The 21,684-nt window shown below is 43.3% G+C and overlaps 1 protein-coding gene across 2 annotated transcripts in view; it reads left to right on the forward strand.

Annotated features, from left to right (window-relative positions):
• The window catches only part of TOPAZ1 (testis and ovary specific PAZ domain containing 1), a 266,987-nt gene that overhangs the window by 185,016 nt on the left and 60,287 nt on the right, over positions 1-21,684 (forward strand). For both annotated transcript variants that reach the window (XM_033930089.1, XM_033930088.1), the window contains exons 12-14: positions 62-177; positions 6,893-6,959; positions 19,073-19,247. In XM_033930089.1, coding sequence (XP_033785980.1) covers positions 62-177; positions 6,893-6,959; positions 19,073-19,247 — 358 coding nt within the window. The remainder of the gene's footprint in view (positions 1-61; positions 178-6,892; positions 6,960-19,072; positions 19,248-21,684) is intronic.

The raw sequence follows: 21,684 nt of genomic DNA on the forward strand, positions 1-21,684 counted from the left end.
AAATCTTAAATATATTAATTTTAGTACATAGATTTACTGAGTTTGTTGTATAATTCTGTAGCTTGTTGAAGCTGGGATGATTCTTCTACCTCAACACTTGGACTATATAATAAAATTGCTGAATGAAATGCAGGCTTCAGAATCAGAAATTGGTATCATTTTAGCCATGAAAACAAGGTAAGCTTGTTAACAAATTTTGAAATTAAACACAAAATGGAAAAGCATATATTTTTTGCCATAGTATTAGTAGTTATGTGGCTGTATATCCAGTTTGAGACTTGTCACAGGGATATTTGTTTTAAAATGGAAGTTTTCTCTACAAAATAATTAATTTGGCTTGTTGTTCAGTCCTATAACATATGCTCCATATTCTCCAGCAGTGGATCTAGAATGTTTCCCCTTATAACTTACCATGCCAAAGAAAAATATTGTTAATCTAATCTAGAAACATAGAAACATGATGGCAGATAAAGGCCAAATGGCCCATCTAGTCTGCCCATCCACAGTAACCATTATCTCTTTCTCTCTCTGAGAGATCCCACGTGCCTATCCCAGGCCCTTTTGAATTCAGACACAGTCACTATCTCCACCACCTCTTCCGGGAAACTGTTCCATGCATCTACCACCCTTTCTGTAAAAAAGTATTTCCTTAGATTACTCCGGAGCCTATCACCTCTTAACTTCATCCTATGCCCTCTCAATGCAGAGTTTCCTTTCAAATGAAAGAGACTCAACTCATACGAATTTACATTACGTAGGTATTTAAACATCTCTCAATCAATAAATCATAGTGACAGTATTATCAATAGTTTGTGAAAAATGTCACTCACCAGCAGTGGACTCAATTTCTCAGATCAAATATTCAAATCAAAAAGGTGGAGAAAAAGCCTCAAGTAATATGTCGCATAGCAATCATTGATGATTTTAAAGCTAACGTTGTTTTTGTCATTGGCAAAAAAACTCACACCAAAAAGAATCTCGGGATCTAAAAGAAATATAGAACCTACTACTGTGACAGTAGAAAATACTTTTTTAGATATATTTTTATTCTTTATATAGTTATTTTATCAAAAAAAGCCCATATTAAAAGGTATCCAGTAACAGATGAAAAAAAGAAAAACTTAGCTCTAGCACCAGAACTCTCAGCTGTAGCACAACATCCTTTTCAGCAGCATGCAAAGTTGCAGCATAATCAGTGGCGGCAGGCTAAGCGTTCTTCCTCCTACAAGATCTTGTTTCACCAGCGATCCGATGGTTTCTTCAGGGATTCAAATTTCAAAGTCCACTTCCATCTGGGCAACAACTGAGCACATCATGCTCAAGTTTTAGCATGCAGAACGGCATAAAACGGTACAATGTAGAAATAGAGGGCAACGGAATTACTTCCGGGAGTTGCACTTCCGGGATGATGTTGGCAAATAGCCAGAAACAAAATCAAAAAACTTTACACAAAATCACAGAAACAATGTAAAACCCCAGGCAAAAAACAAAAAAAAAAAATCAAAAGAAAGCACACCATTCAATCGCCTGATTCAAGCCTAATGGCCAGATGGTATTCTGAAAATAAATCCAACTTTGTTCACATTGATGTAATTTACGTCTGATGTTCCTCCTTCTTTCAGTAAATGGAATATGATCCAATACAACACATTTAAACTCTGCGAATAGATGTTTCTCTTGGACGTAGTGCTTAATCAAAACATCCACTTTTTGTTTGAAATATTAGAACATAAGAACATAAGTAGTGCCTCTGCCGGGTCAGACCAGAGGTCCATCCCGCCCAGCAGTCCGCCCCCGCGGCGGCCCAACAGGTCATGACCTGCCTTAATCACCAGAAGGGGCCCCCTTGCTCCCTAGGTTTCTCATCGAAGTCCTATCTTCCCATCAATGTCCTAACCCTCCGGCCTTGCACCTGCACGACCTGGTGAGCTGTCTATACTTATGCAACACCCCAGCACCTCCCTCAGTACCCCACGATCCCCTTTTCCCTCAGGAATCTGTCCAATCCCTGTTTGAATCCCTGTACTGTACTCTGCCGGATCACTTCCTCCGGGAGCGCATTCCATTTGTCCACGACCCTTTGGGTGAAGAAAAACTTCCTTGCATTTGATTTGAACCTATCTCCCTTCAGTTTCTCTGAGTGCCCCCTCGTACCTGTCGTCCCTTTTAGTCTGAAGAACCTGTCCCTGTCCACCCTCTCTATGCCCCTAAGTATTTTGAAGGTCTCTATCATATCCCCCCTGAGCCTCCTTTTTTCCAGAGAGAAGAGCCCCAGTTTATCCAGCCTCTCAGCATATGGGAAGTTTTCCAGCCCTCTTACCAGTTTCGTTGCCCTCCTTTGGACTCGAATATCCTCGTTTTAAAGTTTCTTTAGGTCTGACCAATGTAAGTAAGTCCACAGGGACAAGTAAGTCCATAAATCACCCCTTTTGTCTCCCAAGTTGTAAATATTTTTAAAGAGATAGGGGCTCGCCCAGGAAGATACAAGATAGAACCTTCTACCATGTTCTCACACGCTGCACATTTTCCACATTTAAAATGTCCCCCCATCCTAGCCTTAGACAAAGTCCTTACATCACTTTTACATAACTTGTATTGCAAGTTACAATTTCTAGAAAATGCTACAGTACATTCAAGATCTTGAAAGCATTTTTTCTCTTGCAACAAAGGCCAGATATTTTTAATTTTCCTCCCCAATCTCTGGGCCACCGAGGAAAATTTTAGTATACAAGGAAAGGCCCCTTCTTGTGTTGGTTTCTTACAGTATTCAAGAAGTTGTTCCCTAGAGCTATACTTAGCTCTTTGATATGCTTTCTGGATCACATGATGTGGATAACCCCGTTCTTGATACCGATTTTTAAGAGAATCTGCCTGTTGTTTAAAAGTCACTAAAGAGGAGCAAATCCTTCTATAGCGGAAAAATTGGGAGGTGGGAAGGTTATTTTTAAGAACGGGTGCATGCTGGAATATTGCAGAAGTGTGTTAGGGTCTGAAGGCTTTAAATATAAATTTAAACGTCTCTTATCATATCTCCCCTCTCCTGCCTTTCCTCCAAAGTATACAAATTGAGATCTTTAAGTCTGTCCCCATACGCCTTATGATGAAGACCATGCACCATTTTAGTAGCCTTCCTCTGGGCCGACTCCATCCTTTTTATATCTTTTTGAAGGTGCGGCCTCCAGAATTGTACACAATATTCTAAATGAGGGTCATCAAGGAACTGAAAAGGACCATAGCTGAACTGCTTCAACTAATAGCTAATCTGTCGATCAAATCGGGAAAGATTCCAGAAGACTGGAAGGTAGCGAATGTTACACCGATCTTCAAGAAAGGTTCGAGAGGAGATCCGGGGAACTACAGACCGGTGAGTCTGACCTCTGTACCGGGAAAGATGGTAGAGTCACTGATAAAGGACAGCATCATTGATCACCTTGACGGAAACGGGCTGATGAGGACCAATCAGCACGGTTTTAGCAAAGGCAGATCGTGTTTGACGAACTTGCTGCACTTCTTTGAGGGAGTAAACAGACAGATAGACAAGGGCGATCCAGTCGACATTGTATATCTGGATTTTCAGAAGGCGTTCGACAAGGTTCCGCATGAACGACTACTTCGGAAAATTGCAAGCCATGGAATTGAGGGTGAAATACTCACGTGGATTAAAAACTGGCTGGAGCACAGGAAACAGAAAGTGGGGGTAAATGGACAATACTTGGACTGGAAGAGCGTCACCATTGGGGTGCCGCAGGGCTCGGTGCTTGGACCCGTGCTCTTTAACATCTTTATAAATGATCTGGACATAGGTACGACGAGCGAGGTGATTAAATTTGCGGTTGATACGAAGTTATTCAGAGTACTAAAGACGCAGGGGGATTGCGAAGATCTGCAACGTGACATAATCAAGCTCGAGGAATGGTCATTGACATGGCAGGTGAGGTTCAACGTGGACAAGTGTAAAGTGATGCATGTCGGTAACAAAAATCGCATGCACGAATACAGGATATCCGGGGCGGTACTTGGAGAGACCTCCCAGGAAAGGGACTTGGGAGTTCTGATCGACAAGTCGATGAAGCCGTCCACACAATGTACAGCGGCAGCAAAAAGGGCAAACAGAATGCTAGGAATGATAAAGAAGGGGATCATGAACAGATCAGAGAAGGTTATCATGCCGCTGTACCAGGCCATGGTACGCCCTCACCTGGAGTACTGAAGAAGGACACGGTACTACTCGAAAGGGTCCAGAAAAGAGCGACTAAGATGGTTAAGGGGCTGGAGGAGCTGCCGTACAGCGAAAGATTAGAGAAACTGGGCCTCTTCTCTCTCGAACAGAGGAGATTGAGAGGGGACATGATCGAAACATTCAAGGTATTGAAGGGGATAGACTTAGTAGATAAGGACAGGTTGTTCACCCTCTCCAAGGTAGGGAGAACAAGAGGGCACTCTCTAAAGTTGAAAGGGGATAGATTCCGTACAAACGTAAGGAAGTTCTTCTTCACCCAGAGAGTGGTAGAAAGCTGGAACGCCCTTCCAGAGGCTATTATAGGGGAAAACACCCTCCAAGGATTCAAGACAAAGTTAGACAAGTTTCTGTTGAACAAGAACGTGCGCTGGTAGGGCTAGTCTCAGGGTGCTGGTCTTAGACCAGAGGGCCGCCGCGTGAGCGGACTGCTGGGCATGATGGACCACTGGTTTGACTCAGCAGTGGCAATTCTTATGTTCTTATGTTATGTTCTTATACAAGGGCATTAATACCTCCTTTTTCCTACTGGTACCTCTTCCATCCTTCTAGCTTTTGCTGTTAACCTTTCAATCTGTTTGGCCACCTTAAGATCATCACATACAATCACAACCAAGTCACACTCTTCTGTCGTGCACATAAGTTCTTCATCCCTAAACTGTACCTTTCCCTCGGGTTTTTGCAGCCCAAATGCATGACCTTCCATTTCTTAGCATTAAATTTTAGCTGCCAGATTTCAGACCATTCTTCAAGCTTCGCCAGGTCTTTCTTCATGTTATTCACACCATCCAGGATGTCTACTCTATTGCAGATTTTGGTTTCATCTGCAAAGAGACAGCTCTTACCTGACAGCCCTTCAGCAATATCGCTTATAAAAATGTTAAAAGAACAGGCCCAAGAACAGAATCTTGAAGCACACCACTGGTAGCATCCCTTTCATCAGAGCAATCTCCATTAACCACTACCCTCTGTCATCTTCCACTCAACTAGTTCTTGAACCAGTCCGTCACTTTGGGGTCCATCCCGAGAGCACTCAGTTTATTTATTAGATGTCTATGTGGAACACTGTCAAAGGCCTTGTTAAAATTTAAGTACACCCCATCTAGCGCACTCTCTCTATCCAGTTCTCTGGTCACCCAATCAAAGAAATTGATCAGATTTGTCTGGCAAGACCTACCTCTAGTGAATCCATGTTGCTTCTGGAATCCTGTGATCCACAGGATTCCAGAAACTTCACCATACTCTGTTTTAAAAGTGTTTCCATTAATTTGCTTACCACAAGTCAGATTACCGGCCTGTAATTTCTCTACTTCTTCCTTACTTCCACTTTTGTGGAGAAGGACCACCTCCGCCCTTCTCCAGTCCTCCGGTACCATTCCCAATTCTAGAGATTCATTGAAAAGGTCAGTCAGCGGAGCTACCAGAACTTCCCTAGGTTCCTTCATGACCCTCGGATATACACCATCCGACCCCATCGCTTTGTCTACATTTATTTTAGTTAGCTCCTCATGAACACAACCCTCTGAAAATCAATCAGGGTCTATTAGTCCTCTATCCCTATTCACGTTTGTCTTCTGCGATCCTGATCCCGGCACTTCAGCATGAACACAGAACAGAAATATTTGTTAAGCAATTCATCCTTTTATTTATCAGCTTCTACATATTCCTCCCCTTCATCTTTGAGTCTCACAATGCCACTTTTGCACTTCTTCCTATCACTAATATATCTAAAAAATATCTTATCTCTCCTTTTTACGTGTCAGCTATTTTTTTCTTCCATTTGCATGTTTGCTTTCATGACTACATGAATAGCCTCTCTTAACTTTTCCAGATATTTTTGCCTGTCTTCCTTTTTCTTAATCACACTTCTGCAGTACAGGTTCTAGGCGATTTATAAGATAAGAGGCCCAAGTAGCATTATGAGAAAGTATTTACATCACATTGTAGTGGAAGGTTACAGTATTACAAGAAGGGAACAAGTTACAACACATTATAGAGGAAGGTTATATTGTTGTAAGAGGGAAAATAGTTATATCACGTTGTGGAGGACAATTACATTGTCATGGAGAGCAGGCAGAGTCACTGAGCTGAAAGGAATTTATCAAATAGGTACATTTTCAGCCTTTTCCAGTTTTTCAGTATATACTTGGAGCGGAAAAAAAATTATCTTGAATGTAAACTAATCTTGTTAGAAATCTAGTTTGACACATCATATTAATAACACTGGAAGAAAATATTTTGTATATTTTCCTTATGTCATCTTCAGTTGTAAACCCCATTATTATAGTAGTAAAACATGAGTTCTGCAGTGTTAGATATGAAACTTTAGAGTAGAAAATCTGTTATTTTTGTTCTAGGTTGATTGCATTTCAGATATATAAGAACAAATTTAGGAAATACTGCATGTTCAGATTCCCTGCTGTTTTCATAAAACTTTTCTGTTAAATTCAGCATTTCATAATTGCAGTCTTATCCTTCAGTACCACATGCAGTTTAGGTGTTAAATGAGGGAGGGTTATCAGTGTCAGTTTTGCAGTCTGAAAATGTGTAATATGTCCATGTGAATTGTTTGGGGTCCTTACTGTTGTAAAATATTCTCAGTTGCAATAGTTACCTCTGTTTTTATCTTAATTTGAAATTTTCTTTGTTTTAAAGATTTCTTGCAAAGGAATCAAAAAAGAACTCAATTTGTGACTTAGATTTGGCAGTTGCTGAAATTGAGGTATGTATAACAGCGGGATCTGGATAGTCCCTACTACCGCCCATACACACCCCCACCCTTCATCCTGTCCCCACTACAAGACCACACACATAATTTGGAACATAGCCGCAGCTCAATTTATTAATCAAAAACAGCAAATAAATTAATTCGCATATATTAACATCCTCAACACATTAAACTCATTCGCCGTCCCGAGCTACCATTAATGGGCGGGTGGGTGGGGAAAAAAGCCACCCTGGAGGACCCTGAAAAGCCGGGTCCTCCAATGTCCCAGCTTTATCACCTCCCCCATGCCGTCCTACTAACATCCTACGCCAGCTTTCTGGTGCGAACCACACCCCTAACTATTTTCCTTACTCTTTTCTAATCCTGCCCCTCCCCTCTACTACCCTGCCTCGAGGGCGACATAGGGGCTTCCCAGCCCCGTGTTACACTTTGCCCGTCGAGACAGGCTCTCAGGCTACTCTTAATTACTATAGATTACTATAGATCACCTATTTTCATTGATGGTACCAAATTGTGAACAGTTAAAAATCCAGTCTGCTTTCTGTAAACCATCTAGATACCAGGGATAGACGGTATAACCAGAAATTAATAAAGTGTGGCCTAGTGAATGTAGCAACATAAAACTAGAGGGTGATCAAAAAGTTAAACAGCTTAGAAAAAAAGACAACTCAGAAGGGATATGATTGATATTAATAACATCATGAATGGGGTAGAACGGTTAAATAGGGAATGGTTGTTTAATTGATCAAAGAACACTAAAATAAGAGGACACTCCATGAAACTAATGATCAGCAGATTGAAAACAACCATAGAAAGCTTTTTTTTTCTCACACAGCACATAACTAACCTATGAAATGAGTTCCTAGAGGATGTTGTCAGGGTGGGTAAAATAGTGGGATTCAAGATAGGTTTGGATAACTTCTTGAAGGAAAAGTCTAGAAAAAATCATTATCCAGGTGGACTTGGAAGAATCTTTGCTTATCCCCTAGATCAGTGGTTCTCAACCCTATCCTGGGGGACCATCTGCCAGTCAGGTTTTCCAGATATCCCTAATGAATATGCATTACCAATAAATATTCTCTATTTGGGACTTATCAATGCATATAAATAGCTTCCATAAATATTTAACACTAGTATTTTAGCCCGTTACATTAACGGGTGTTAGAATATATGTCTGTCTGTCTTTATTTCTGTCTCTCTCTCTGTCCCGCTGTCTTTCTTTCTGTCTGTCTGTCTCTCTACCTGGCCCCCTTTGTATGTCTGTCTTTCTGTATCTCTCCCTGTCACTGTGTCTTTCTTCTTTTCTTTCTGTCTCCCTTCCTCCTGCTGGTGCTAGAATATATGTCTGTCTTTCTTTCTGTTTCTCTCCCTACCCCTGTCTTTTTCTTTCTGTCTCTCTTCCTCCCGCTGTCTTTCTTTCTGTCTCTCTCCCTTCCTGGCCCCCTTTGTCTGTTTGTCTTTCTGTCTCTCTCCCTGCCCCTGTCCCTGTGTCTTTCTTCCTATCTCCTTCCCTACTTCCCTGTGCAGCAGCCTCAGCATTCCCTCTCCCTCCATTTCCCTGTGCATCAGCATTTTTTCCCTCAGTTTAGCTTCTGCTGCCCCTCCTACACTCACTACGTTTACTGACTGGCTATCCACTAAAACTCCCCATAGGCAAGCTCTTAAGTAAATGTCCCAGAAGAACATTTCTGAGACAGGCATCAAAGGAGAGAATACTCACAGAGGCAGGCTCCTGAGTGAGGGAGCGTCGACTCACTGAGGCAGGCTTTCAGGATTGCCTCTGCTCCCTCAGTCTTCAGTTTCCTCCCTGCCTGGGCTTGCCAGCTCCTCAATGAGGCTACGGCATGGGTGCTCTTTTCCTTACAGCTGCATCTCCCGGCTCGTTCTCTCTTCCAGCCAGCTGCTCCCCTCCTGTCCACCGGCAAGACCGCACGAGAGGAGCCTGCATGGACCAAACAGCCCGAGCCCCGACCAGTGTAACATTCCGGCGGCTCCTCTCACGATCGCCGCCTTCTCCGACGCAGGAGCAGCTCGTGAGAGGAGCCACTGCAGCGTCTTTTAAGTTAAAAAGAAACTTCGGCCCAGCCTGTAGGTCAGGGGTTTCTCGGGCTGACCGCCACCCGCTGCGGCCTGCAGTCGCCGGCAGCCAACAGCTGCCACGGCCTGTAGCCGCCGCGGCCGACATCCGCCTCGGGGGAAGAGAGAAAGACATGCGCACTCCTACCTGTGGTGCCCTACAGCACACGGAAAACGGGAGCACACAGGTGGGAGTGCACATGCGCGGCTTAAGGTTTTATTATATTAGATACAAAAAAGCTAGTATCAAATCACTTAATTATTTATTATAGTACATCAAAACCTATTTGTATAACTTATCATTTACATCAGGGCTGCCCAAGTCCGGTCCTCGAGATCTACTGGCAGGCCAGGTTTTCAGGATATCCACAATGAATATGCATGAGAGAGATTTGCCTGCACTGCCTTCTTGGTATGCAAATCCCTCTCATGCATATTCATTGTAGATATCCTGAAAACCTGGCCTGCCAGTAGATCTCGAGGACCGGACTTGTGCAGCCCTGATTTACATTATATCCCACCATACATTCAATACCCAAACGGAGCCCTCCAGTTCATTCAACCCAATTAAAATTGTTTAATAAAGTACATAACAATGTCCATAACGTAGCAGCAACTGTATATTCACGTGGAGGGGCATAATCGAAAGGGACATCTAAGTCTGTTTACGTCCATCTCGCAAGTCGTCCAAAGTTAAAAAGAGCCTAAGACACATTTTCGAAAGATACGTCCAACTTTTTTTTACTTTCGAAAATCGTCTAATTATACATCCTGCCGATCTGATCGTCCAAGCCACTAAATCTTTATACCACATTTCCGTCCAACATTCTGTCCAAGTCCAAAACGCCTAGAACAAGCCCTGTTGGACGTGGGAGGGGTCTGCAAAGTGATGGACTGCACACCCAGACATGCCACCTAAATAGTGGGGTACCTTACAGGGCACCGCTGTGAACTTCACAAAAAGGGTGCCATGGCTTCTCCTCACTACAGCTCCCTTATAGGTGACGGTGAGCCCCCCCAAACCACCTCCAGAATCCCCTAGACCCACTTATCTACCACCCCAATAGCCCGTATGGCTGCAGGAGCCACTTAAATGCCAGTAAAAAAGGGTTTTGGGGGTGTATAGGGCAGTGCACGTTTCAGTATCAATGCAGTGATTACAGGGGCTTATGGGCATGGGTCCTCCTCTCTATGGGCCCCCAAGATGACTTAAATGCCTCTGGGCTGGACGACTAGGCTTTCCTATGCCAGGCGGCCAGGTGATGATGGTCTGGAGGCTGAAATTTAAAGTTGTGAATAAAATTTTTATGGGGGTGGGGGGGTTGGTGATCACTGGGGTAGTGTGTGGGTGTCTGTGTTAATGTGTTTACAGTGCTTATCTGGTGAGTTTAGGTGGTTTTTTGTGACTTAGACCATGTTTTAGATGGTCTAAGTCACAATGTCCAAGTTCTGTCTAGGCTCTGTTGATAAACTTTCGGTTATACATGCTGTACAACTAAGTCTAAGCTGGCCCACGTCCCACCCACCTCCCGCCCTCGACACTCCTCCTGAAACGCCCCGTTTAGCTTTGGACGTTGAGCAACACTATGAAGGCCTAGGTCGTTGTTGTTTTGGTTTTTTTTTTGAAAATCATTTTTATTAAGGAAGCAACAAGAGAAACAAGCAAATTACATAGGTAAAATAGCAGAGACTGCAACGGAGAGTAATACAATGGTCACCTGCAACAGCACTTAAGACAACAAGAAGACATAAGAATATCTAAGAATGCGAACAGCCCGTTTCCCTCATCAGCTCCATAAATTTTCAATACAACATATCCACCCCAAGATCCCCCTGCAAGAAGAATAACACTCACTCCACATTAAGCAAACCAGCCACACCCACAAACATGCACCATACACTCCCCCATTCAGTCAGTCCCCCCCCTCCCCGCCTTACCCCCTATTTTGGAGACCAGAGACAACCATAGGAACACCTGCCACAAGGCCAAATAAGCCAACACCTCAGGGTTGGAGGAGCTTTAAATACATCCAAAACCCGGTTTTATTATTGGTGCTTGGATGTTTTTAAGAAATGTTGGTCCAAGTGCCGACTTAGGCCGGTTTTTGGACGTTTTTTTCTTTCGATTATGAGCCCCTTAGTGTTTTTCGTTGTTGGTCATTCTTCAGTATCATAAATCCTTAAATGTCATAAGCAAATAGTGCGCTCGACACATTACTCCGTGTGACACGTTACACTCCATGTTTTGCCGTAAAAGGCGTCTTCAAGAGCTGTTCTGGTAGCAGCTCCACTCCTTAAAACAAATATAACAATCTCATAACTTCTAAATAACATTAATTATAACCCTCTATCACATCTCCTAAGACATTGCATGCCTGTCTCCTCCATTATATGCAAATCTCTCTCATGCATGGTTGGGTAGGTTGTTAAGGGTTCAGATATATTTATATGATATGAATTATAAGTACAATTGTGGTTTATATGAAATTGTAAAAGTATAGAAAAACATAGAAAATGACGGCAGAAAAGGGCCACGGCCCATCAAGTCTGCCCACTCTAATGACCCACCTCCCTAATTTCTTCCATGAAGAGATCCCACATGCTTATCCCATTTTTTTATTTAAATCTGGCACGCTGTTGGCCTCAATTACCTGCAGTGGAAGATCATTCCAATGATCAACCACCCTTTCGGTGAAGAAATACTTCCTGGTGTCGCCATGAAGTTTCCCACCCCTGATTTTCAATGGATGCCCTCTTGTTGCCATGGGTCCTTTAAGAAAAAAGATATCTTCTTCCACCTCGATAAGGCCCGTGACATATTTGAACATCTCAATCATGTCTCCCCTCTCTCTGCGCTCCTCGAGTGAGTATAGCTGCAACTTACCCAGCCATTCCTCATATGGGAGATCCTTGAGTCCCGAGACCATCCTCGTGGCCATTCGCTGAACTGACTCAACTCTTAGCACATCTTTTTGGTAATGTGGCCTCCAGAATTGTACACAATATTCCAGATGAGGTCTCACCATGGATCTGTACAACAGCATTATGACTTCGGGCTTTCGGCTGACGAAACTTCTACAGATACAACTCATCATTTGTCTAGCCTTGGATGAAGCTTTCTACACTTGATTGGCAGTCTTCATGTCTTCACTAATGATTACCCCCAAGTCTCATTCTGCTGCAGTCCTTGCTAAGGTCTCACCATTTAGGGTGTAAGATCTGCATGGATTTCTACTGCCAAGGTGCATGACCTTACACTTTTTGGCATTGAATTGAAACTTGCCAAGTCATGGACCAATGTTCCAGTAACAGTAGGTCCTGCGTCATACTGTCGGGCACTGTGCCTTTGCCTACTATGTTGCATAGTTTGGCATCATCGGCAAATACCGTATTTTCACGCATATAACGCGCGTGTTATACACTGTTTTTACAAACCGTGCATAACCTTGCGCGTTATACGCGTGAGCGCGTTTTACAAAATTTTTTTTACATAGTTCCCCCCTCCCCCGACGTCCGATTCACCCCCCCCCCCTCAGGACCGTTCGCACCCCCACCCCAAAGGACTGCTCGCACGCACTCCCACCCGCACCCCCACCCTGAAGGACCGCTCGCACCCCCACAGCCTCCCAACCCCCCCTCATCATGTAGAAGCTCCTACCGGTGTCCTGCTGCTTCCTCTTGGCGGTCCCGGCCCTTCTGTGAGCCCTGCGTCTGCGCTTCTTCGTCTTCCGGCGGTCCCACCGGAAGATGCAGCAGCGCAGACACAGGGTTCACAGAAGGGCCGGGACCGCCAAGAGGAAGCAGCAGGACACCGGTAGGAGCTTCTACATGATGAGGGGGGGGGGGTCAGGAGGCTGTGAGGGTGCGAGCGGTCCTTCAGGGTGGGGGTGCGGGTGGGAGTGCGTGCGAGCGGTCCTTCGGGGTGGGGGTGCGGGTGCGTGCGAGCGGTCCTGCGGGGGGGTGAATCGGACATCGGGGGGGGCATCAGGCTTTCAGGGTGGGGACAGGACTTCAAGGGGGAGAGGAGAGTCGGGGCGGGGGAAAGGAGAGTCGGGGTGGCCAGAGGAGAGTTGGGGCGGGCAAAAGGAGAGTCGGGTGGCGATGGGAGAGTCGGGGCAGCATGCGCGGTATACGGGTGCGCGCGGTATATAAAATTTTTTTTACATATATGTCGGTTTCCCGCGCACTATACCCGTGTGCGCGTTTTACACGGGTGCGCGTTATCTTCGTGAAAATACGGTAATGTAATTTTACCTCAAAGCCCCTGAGCCAGGTCCTTTATTAAGATGTTAAATAGGATCGAGCCCTGCGGCACTCCACTGATCACCTCCGACCACTTGGGTGATTTGAGTAAATCTTTAGAATTATAACATTTGTGATATATATATAGGGAGAGCTCTTTTTGTTTATGAAATTATGCATATTCACTAGGGATATCCTGAAAACCCAACTGGCTGTGGGTCCCCCAGGACAGGGTTGAGAAGCACTGCCCTAGATCAAGTTTCAAGTTTATTTAAAATTCTTATACCACCTAATCAGACTTCTAAGTGGTATACAATAATAAAAAGATTATACAAAGTACATATAGAGTTAAAACAAGGTTACAGAAATTAATAAAGAAGGACATCACTAGAGATTGTTAGTTCAACGAGCAGATTGAAAAACAAGACTAACGCCAACAAAAGGGAAATGGGTTAGAACTACAATGTTCAGAGGAAAGAAAACGAAAAAAGGGACAGACAATAAGTGGGGAAAGACCAGAGTAGAAGAAATGTATTTTGTCCTTATTAAGGACTGTTACAGTCCGAATGCGTCGGAAAACAGAAATTATTTTAGTTTTCTTTTGAATTGATTTAAGGATGTTTCTTCTTGCAAGTAATTTGGTATGGAATTCCAGAGAGAGGGTGCGGTAACAGCAAAGATATTAAATCGCATCGTATTAATATGTTTTAAAGATGGAATAGTGAGGAGGTTATGAGTCGCAGAGTGAAGAGTTTTAGATGGGTTATATGGGATGAGAAGGCTGTTGATAAATTCTGGCTGGTTACTTAAGCGATCACTATTTCAGATGTGACCTGGACTGGCAACTGTCTGAGACAGGATGCTGAGCTTGATGGACCTTGCTCTGATTCAGCATAGCGTTTTTTATGTTCTTATGTCACTTCACCTACCAATTCACAACTGTGTCAGATACAAGGATGTAAACTTTATTTTGCATTAGTTAGACCAGTGTCTCTCAAACTTTTTTGAGCAGGGGCACACTAAAGGTAGTGGCCATGGCTCGAAGCACCCAGAAGTGTGCGGATGTCGCTGTGATGACATCTCGCACATACGTGACATCATCACACTGACATCCACACATACGCAGAGGCCCTCCAGACAGGCCCTGAAATGCCAGTAGGGCAGTCTAACAAATATCAACTGAGTACCCCCAACCACAGACCTCGCAAACTCCACCCTAGATCCACCTAAACTCTTCCCCAGATCCCACCCCCTTTACTAATTGTAATGTAATTTTTTTCCATTCATTTTTCATATACACACAATATACACAGCAGATATACATTTTCAAAACTAACACATTTCAATCACTATATATAAAATTATTTTCCTTACCTTTGTTGTCTGGTGACTGTTTTTCTGTGCTTTTAACTATGTTTCCAGGGCCTTCTTATCCATTGACTGTTTTTCTCTCTGTTTTCACTTTCTGCCTTGCATCCATCTTTGACATTAACTTAACATTCAATATTTCCATTTTTCTGCTTTCCTCTTAAAATCTACTATCTTTCTCTCCTCCCCTCCTTATTTTCATGGTCTGACATCTCTCTCCTTCCCTCCTCCCCCCCCCCCCTGTTGTCCAACGACATCTCTATCCTTCCTTTCCCCCCCTTCACATTTTGGCATATCTCTCTTCTCCTTCCCATAAGCTGGCTTCACTATTATTATTTCTATAGCGCTACCAGACTCCCTTCCTTCCCTTCTATTCCCTGGTCTGATATCTCTCCCTTCCTTTAGTCATCTCTCTCCCACCACCCCCAGTGTAACATTTCTCTTTCCCTTCCTCCTTTCTGCTCCCTGCAGTCCATCTCCCTTCCTTTCCGGCCCCCCCCTCCCAGCCCAACATTTCTCCCTCTTTTCCACCAGTCCAACATTTCTCCCTCCTTTCCACCAGTCCAACATTTTTTCTCTCTTCCTCCTGCATGCTTCTCCTCTGGTCTCCTTCCCTCCCCCAACCAACGTCTCTCTCTTCCTCCATAAGTCTAACTTTTCACCCTCTGCCCTCTCCCCCTTTCCCAAAGTGTAACAATTCTCCTTCCCTCCTTTCTGTCCTCCCCATCCATCTTGCCCTCTCCATGAGTCCAACACTTTCTCCCTCCTGCATGCTTTCTCGCTCTGTCCTTGCCATTTCCCCCAGTGGCATTCCTCCTTCCTACCCCCCAACCCAACATGCTCTCTCCCCATGTACCATCTCACCCTCCCCTCCAGTGTGTAGCAGAATATGATTCATGGAATTCTTTCCAACTTCCCTGCGAGTGTTTGTGTGTGTCTGTGATATATCTGAAGAAATGCTCACAAGGTAAGATAATAGAACATTATTGCTCATGTGAACCCAGTCCTTTGCTCATGAAGAAAACATTTTGCTCACTTCAATTTGATCCTTAGAGGAAACATTGGTTCCTTGGCACCTTTAGTTTGTACCAGCAGCAATGGAGGGTAAAAATGATTTGCACTACTTTTGGTTCTTGGCTCATTGCTGCAAACTCTGGCCAATCTGCTGGTTGAACATATATCCCAATTCAGTGTGCTACTTGTAGTCCCTGATATTACATAGTGAAATCAGTGCTTCACATTCCTTAATGTACCAAGATAGAGTCTCCTTCCTGGAACTGGATAATTTGGCAGCTCTCCAGCTCTAACCATTAAGACTCCATTTCAGGTATGTAATTGCAGAGTCCTTCTGCTCACCCACAAAGTTATTGCTGCCATCATGCCCAAAGGTAGTTTCTGCACTTTCTCTGCTACTTCTGGAGAAGTGAAATGTAGTGGAGGAGATGAGGATGACCAAAGAAGTAAATCAGGAAGAGGGAAATCCTGGTAGGAGGATGAAATTATTGTCATTTGTTTTTCCTTCCTGAGCCTGGGCTGTCTGGGGAATCAGATAGACTAAGGGGAAAGGGAGGATGGAGGAAAGTAATAAAATATGCTTTCTTTGACATGCGAATTCTTGCAAACTGGTCAGTAGGAAACTAGTGAGCCTAGGTGGAGGCAGTATTCTCTTTAGGGATACTATCATTTAGACACTGGTTTAGATTCATGAAGCAAGCTTTTCAGCTGAAACACAATTCATAATGAGTACAAGTCATGCCTCTGTTGAGATAATAAAAACTTTGGTGACCACCAGTGGCTTGCTTTGTGTTTTCTGCATGCGTACAGTTTTAGTTTTGGCATGGTGAGTATGCTGGTCATTTCTTTTGAGGAGAATTTTACACTTTATTATGTCCCCTCCGGATTCCATATGCATGGTATTTCACCTCAACCTGTGAACCAGATCTTGCAGAAATCTACACACTTTTTTCTTCTGCTCCTCCTATTTGGCTGAGGAATACAGAGCCCCCTGCAGTTTTCATTTCTCAAGCAAACTGTGCAGAAGTCTTTCTAATCTGCTCTGCTTATTTTCTTATTGTTTTGCAAAAGTTTGTCTTTATTTGGTGGCTTTGATGCTTTGAGACTCCTTTGGAGGGGGTTCTCTGCCTAGGAAAGGACACACTTTCCACAGAGCCGCCGGACTGCTGCTTCACAGGGCAAGATTCAGGTGGGCCTGTGTAGCCTGCCTGCTATTTGCCACCTTCAGGGTTTTTAGTGATTTCTGAAGGTAGGGGTCAGGTCTCCCACCTCCAAAAACCCTAAATCGCTATTTTTTTTACTTTATATTTAGTCTCCACAGACTGTTTTTGGCTTGAATTTCTGGGCAGCAGCAATCTTTTTTTCTGCCTCAGAACTCCTTGATTTTGTTTACTCCAACTCTATTTTGAATTGATGTGTGGATTGTGCCGGATTACTGATGGAAGAGTGTCTGTGTACCACGTGCCATGGCATTCGAGGGGAGGGGGCGGAAGCTTGGGCCTTGCCTTCTCAGGGTCCTCCAGGGCTGGGGATCATGTTTGGGTCCAGGAAGTGCCTTCCTGTGCTAATTTTTGGCAGACACGCAAAGCGCAAGCATGCAGTGTCCAAGGACATCTCACAGACTTCATCTTGGGCTCCTAGGGAGCCGATGTCAACTCAGTTGTCTGGCTTTTCCCCGGATTTTGTTAAATCCATCAGGTACACTCACATGGAGAGTGTACCTGATGGACCCTGCTCACGTAACGCAGTTGATGGGCATGCTGAAGACTTCTATGCAAGGACCTTTTTTTGCAGAGGTCACGGCTTAGGTTCCCAGCACCCCTGTCCTTACGGACCCAGACTGCCTTATCTAGCACACTGATGCTATAGATACTGCGTCCACCCTGGATGTTGCTGACAGAAATTCCATGGGGTCTGCCTGCTTTTTGTTCCATGGGGTTGGGAAAGAAGGATGTGCTTTTGCGGAAACTAGACATGTGCAGAGTTTTGCTTCACTACTTAGAAAGGACCAATGACTTCTGTCTCTCTAACCATCTGTTTGTCCTGACTAGCCAGGCCATGCTGGTTTGTAAGGCCTCTATTGCCTGATGGATCCACATGGCCATTTCGATTACTTACATTACCGCAGCATCGTGGGCAGAGTCTCGAGCGATTAGTCTGGCTGAAATTTGTAGAGTAGCCATTTGGTTGTCTCTTCATACCTTTACCAGATTTTACAGAGGGGATGTGGCAGCTTGATCAGATACCGCATTTGGATTCATGGTGTTGCTAGCAGGCTCTTCTGTCCCATCCTAGGCATTGCCATTGCTTTGGTATGTCACCTTGCGCATGGAATCCACAGGGGACGTGACAGAATGGAAGATTAGGTTTCTGCCTTTGGTAATCTTCTTTCTGTTAATCTCCAACGGATTCCATATAACCCACCTTATACTCTTGTCTACTGTGTATTGCCTGTATATTTCTGCCTTGGATATTTCTCCTTTCAGACCTCAGTACCTTCCAGCCAGTAGACATGCCCTGTGGGGGAATCGTTCTGTATATGTGGGTACATATCTCTACCGAAGCTATGCTTTCAGTTAGTGTTTGTTGCACATGGAAGGTTGGTTCCATATTGTTGCCTACTTTCTGTTGGCTTTTAATTGTTCTTTAATATTGCAGAGCAGAACAGAATGATGTTGTATAGTGGGGAGATTTCTTCTGCCCCCCTTTGTATCTATGATTTATTCCAGTATTATTTAGTTGCTTTTGGACGTTATTGCTGGGGGCTCTGTCTGTATTCCTCAGCCAAGTGGGAGGAGCAGAGGGATAAAGTGTGTGGATTTCTCCAAGACACATTTTGCGGGCTGAGGTAAAACACCATGCATATGGAATCCATCGGGGACTAATAGAAAAAAGATTAACAAAGGTAAGAACCTAATCTTCCATTATCATTGAATGTATTTCTTGTTTCTTTGTTTCCTTTCTACACCACTGATAGACCCCTGATGCAGGCAGGTATGCCAAGACATGGCCTGTGTCGGCTCCAATAATAAATTTGAGTTTGATTGCCCAGAATTTGGACTTTTTTTGTCTTACACCTATTTACTAATAACATGCCTTAATGGTATTTACGATGGTAGATATACTAAAATGCACTAATACTGGGAAACTCATCAAACTGGTTGTTTTAATGCATTTCCTGTGGAATTATTCTAGTGAAACTAATAAACTCTGGTCTAATAAATCTCTGAATGTTTTTTTTGGTCAATTTCCTTTTATGTGAAGATCTTTCAGTTTGTAATTGTGGAGCTTCTGCATTCTCAAGAATTGTGCTTCATATTGATGATCTAAGAATATTGATTTTGTTGAAAATACATGAGCTGCATTTGTATTATGCTATCCTAATCCAAACTTGTTTGATTTTACAGCACTGTAAGGAAAGAGCTGACTGGAGAAAACTGGGGACATTATATGTTAATATAAGAATGAATTGTCAAAGCTTAACCGATTTCAAGAGGTTTTCGACTTGTGTTACTGATGCACTAACAAAAGATTCCAAGGATGAGAGATCAGTGATTCCTTTCTGTGAATTTTCTGAAACAGGTAAAATAAAAATCATATGTACAGTTTTCATTTATAAGTGCCATGTCTCGAGACTGAGCTAGTGAACTCCCAACTGAAACCTGCTTTATGAGCTGTATGAATTTTAAATCTCACTATTTGGGATATTTCACCCTTAGTATTTGTATTTTTAGGGAAACAGTACAAAACATCCAAGGTGACATTAAAGTTCCAGCTTGAATATTCAGTGGTGGTATGTTTTGAATAATACTGTGATAGTAGTGTTTAGAGATGTGCAGACAAAAAAAATTGCTTTTGGGGATTTTTTTTTTTTTTTTTTTGCATTTTTCATTCTGTAATAGCACACACTATTCCAAAACAAATTCAAATAGTTCAAAAATGCAATATCGGGCATAAGCAAAACACTAAAACGTTCAAAAAACTGTCTGTCAGCACTTGGACGTCCTAATTGCCGGGATGTCCCAAGTGCTGATAATCAAAACCATTTTCCTAGACATCTAGTGAGACATTTTATTCACGGTATATCCAGAGTTCAAGGGGGCATGCTTTAGACATGCCAGACTTGAACATCTTGCAGGGATAATTAAACCTTTCCCAAGATATCCTGGATGGAACTTAGATGTTTGTGGTAGATAGAATTTTAGATAGTGCTGGGGGAGGAGCTGTCTGTCTTGGTACATGTAGGTACCAAAGATATAGGAAAATTTGGGAGGAAGGTTCTGGAAGCCAAATTTAGGCTCTTAGGTAGAAAGCTGAAATCCAGATCCTCCAGGGTAGCATTTTCAGAAATTTTCTCTATTCCACATGCAGGACCCAAGAGGCAGGCAGAGCATTTTCAGAAATTCTCCCTATTCCACATGCAAGACCCAAGAGGCATGCAGAGCTCCAGTCTCAATGAGTGGTTGAGACAATGGTGCAGGGATGAGAGGTTTAAATTTGCTAGGAACTGGGCAACCTTCCAAGAAAGGGTGAGCTTATTCAGGGGGGAAGCTGACAGTCACCCAGAAGACGATAGCTCGGTGTGGAGTATCCTTAAAGAATACTATTGAAACAGGATATTTAGGGAGTACCAATGCAGACATTTCAATAATGGTGAAAAAAAGCCAGTTTATGAGGAAGGCAGAGTAAAGGACTCAAATTATCCCAGTCATCTTCTCAGCAGCCTGTAGATACAAGGAAAAAACACAGTTTGAAATGTCTGTATACAAATGCTAGAAGCCTAGAAACTAAAATAGGAGAGTTATATATAGCACTGAATGATAAGATAGATATAATAGGCATCTCAGAGACCTGGTCGAACACTATACTACCTGGGTACAAATTATATTGCAAGGATAGAGTAGATCAAATTAGCTTCTAGCCCCTAAATGAGGAAGGATGCATTTAAAAATCGACCTGATAACCCTTGATGAAGCAATTTAGTGGCAAAACGGGTCCTGTCGGGGCTGGCTAGAAACTCTGCACACTAAAAGATAAGTCAAAATCTCTTTAAATTAAGAATTGAATACAAATTAACAATAATAAAGAGATTTTAGTTGAGCACTAGGAAGGAGGTGGAATTAAGGGTCAATGATTAAAGCCGGTAACCATTCAGTCTTGATATTACACATCAGTGTCCTAAATCAAGCAAGTTTCTGAGACCCTTTATCCTCCTGTGGGATTCTTTACAGTTTTTTATTTATACTACCATCCCCCAGGACAGAATGAGCAGACAGATGAAGAAATGTTTTCAGGATTAGGAAAGCTGGCAAATTGGGCAACAGCATAATAATGGGTGATTTCAGTTACCAAAAGTATAGGAGAGAGCACAATATGTAACCTAATCACCAAAACACATACTCTACTTATAAACTAGGAAGCCTTTTCATCAGCCGATCTTAATCACTCATATCACTCAACCAAAGCAAAGAACACAAGAATGAAAAATAATGAAGTGGAGAAAAAACCTGTTAGTCTTCATGGGTTAAAAAAAACTCCACTCCATTACCAAGTCCAAAATTCCCAAATAATCTACACACAATAGTGCAGTGCTTAACAAATGAGAGACCTCAGCTTTCATAGAGAGAATTGGCTCAACATCAAATATTCAAACACCGTTCACATTTCACTGTAGCATGGTGAAAAGGAAAAAGAGCACTTAGCTGCATTACACACTCCACAAAACATGCCATGCTACAGTGAAATGTGAGCTGTGAACCGCTCAGCTTACACTGCTGTGCAAAGTCTCAATCCACATGTTTTCCCGTTCACCCTTTTACTGATCTCATAAGAACATAAGAAGTTGTCGCTGCTGGGTCAGACCAGTGGTCCATCGTGCCCAGCAGTCCGCTCCCGCGACAGCCCCCAGGAACTTTTCTAACTTTGTCTTGAATCCCTGGAGGGTGTTTTCCCTTATAACGGCCTCCGGAAAAGCGTTCCAGTTTTCCACCACTCTCTTGGTGAAGAAGAACTTCCTTAC

This window comes from Geotrypetes seraphini, chromosome 2 (genome assembly GCF_902459505.1).
Source record: "Geotrypetes seraphini chromosome 2, aGeoSer1.1, whole genome shotgun sequence".
In the NCBI taxonomy this organism is placed as follows: Eukaryota; Metazoa; Chordata; class Amphibia; order Gymnophiona; family Dermophiidae; genus Geotrypetes; species Geotrypetes seraphini.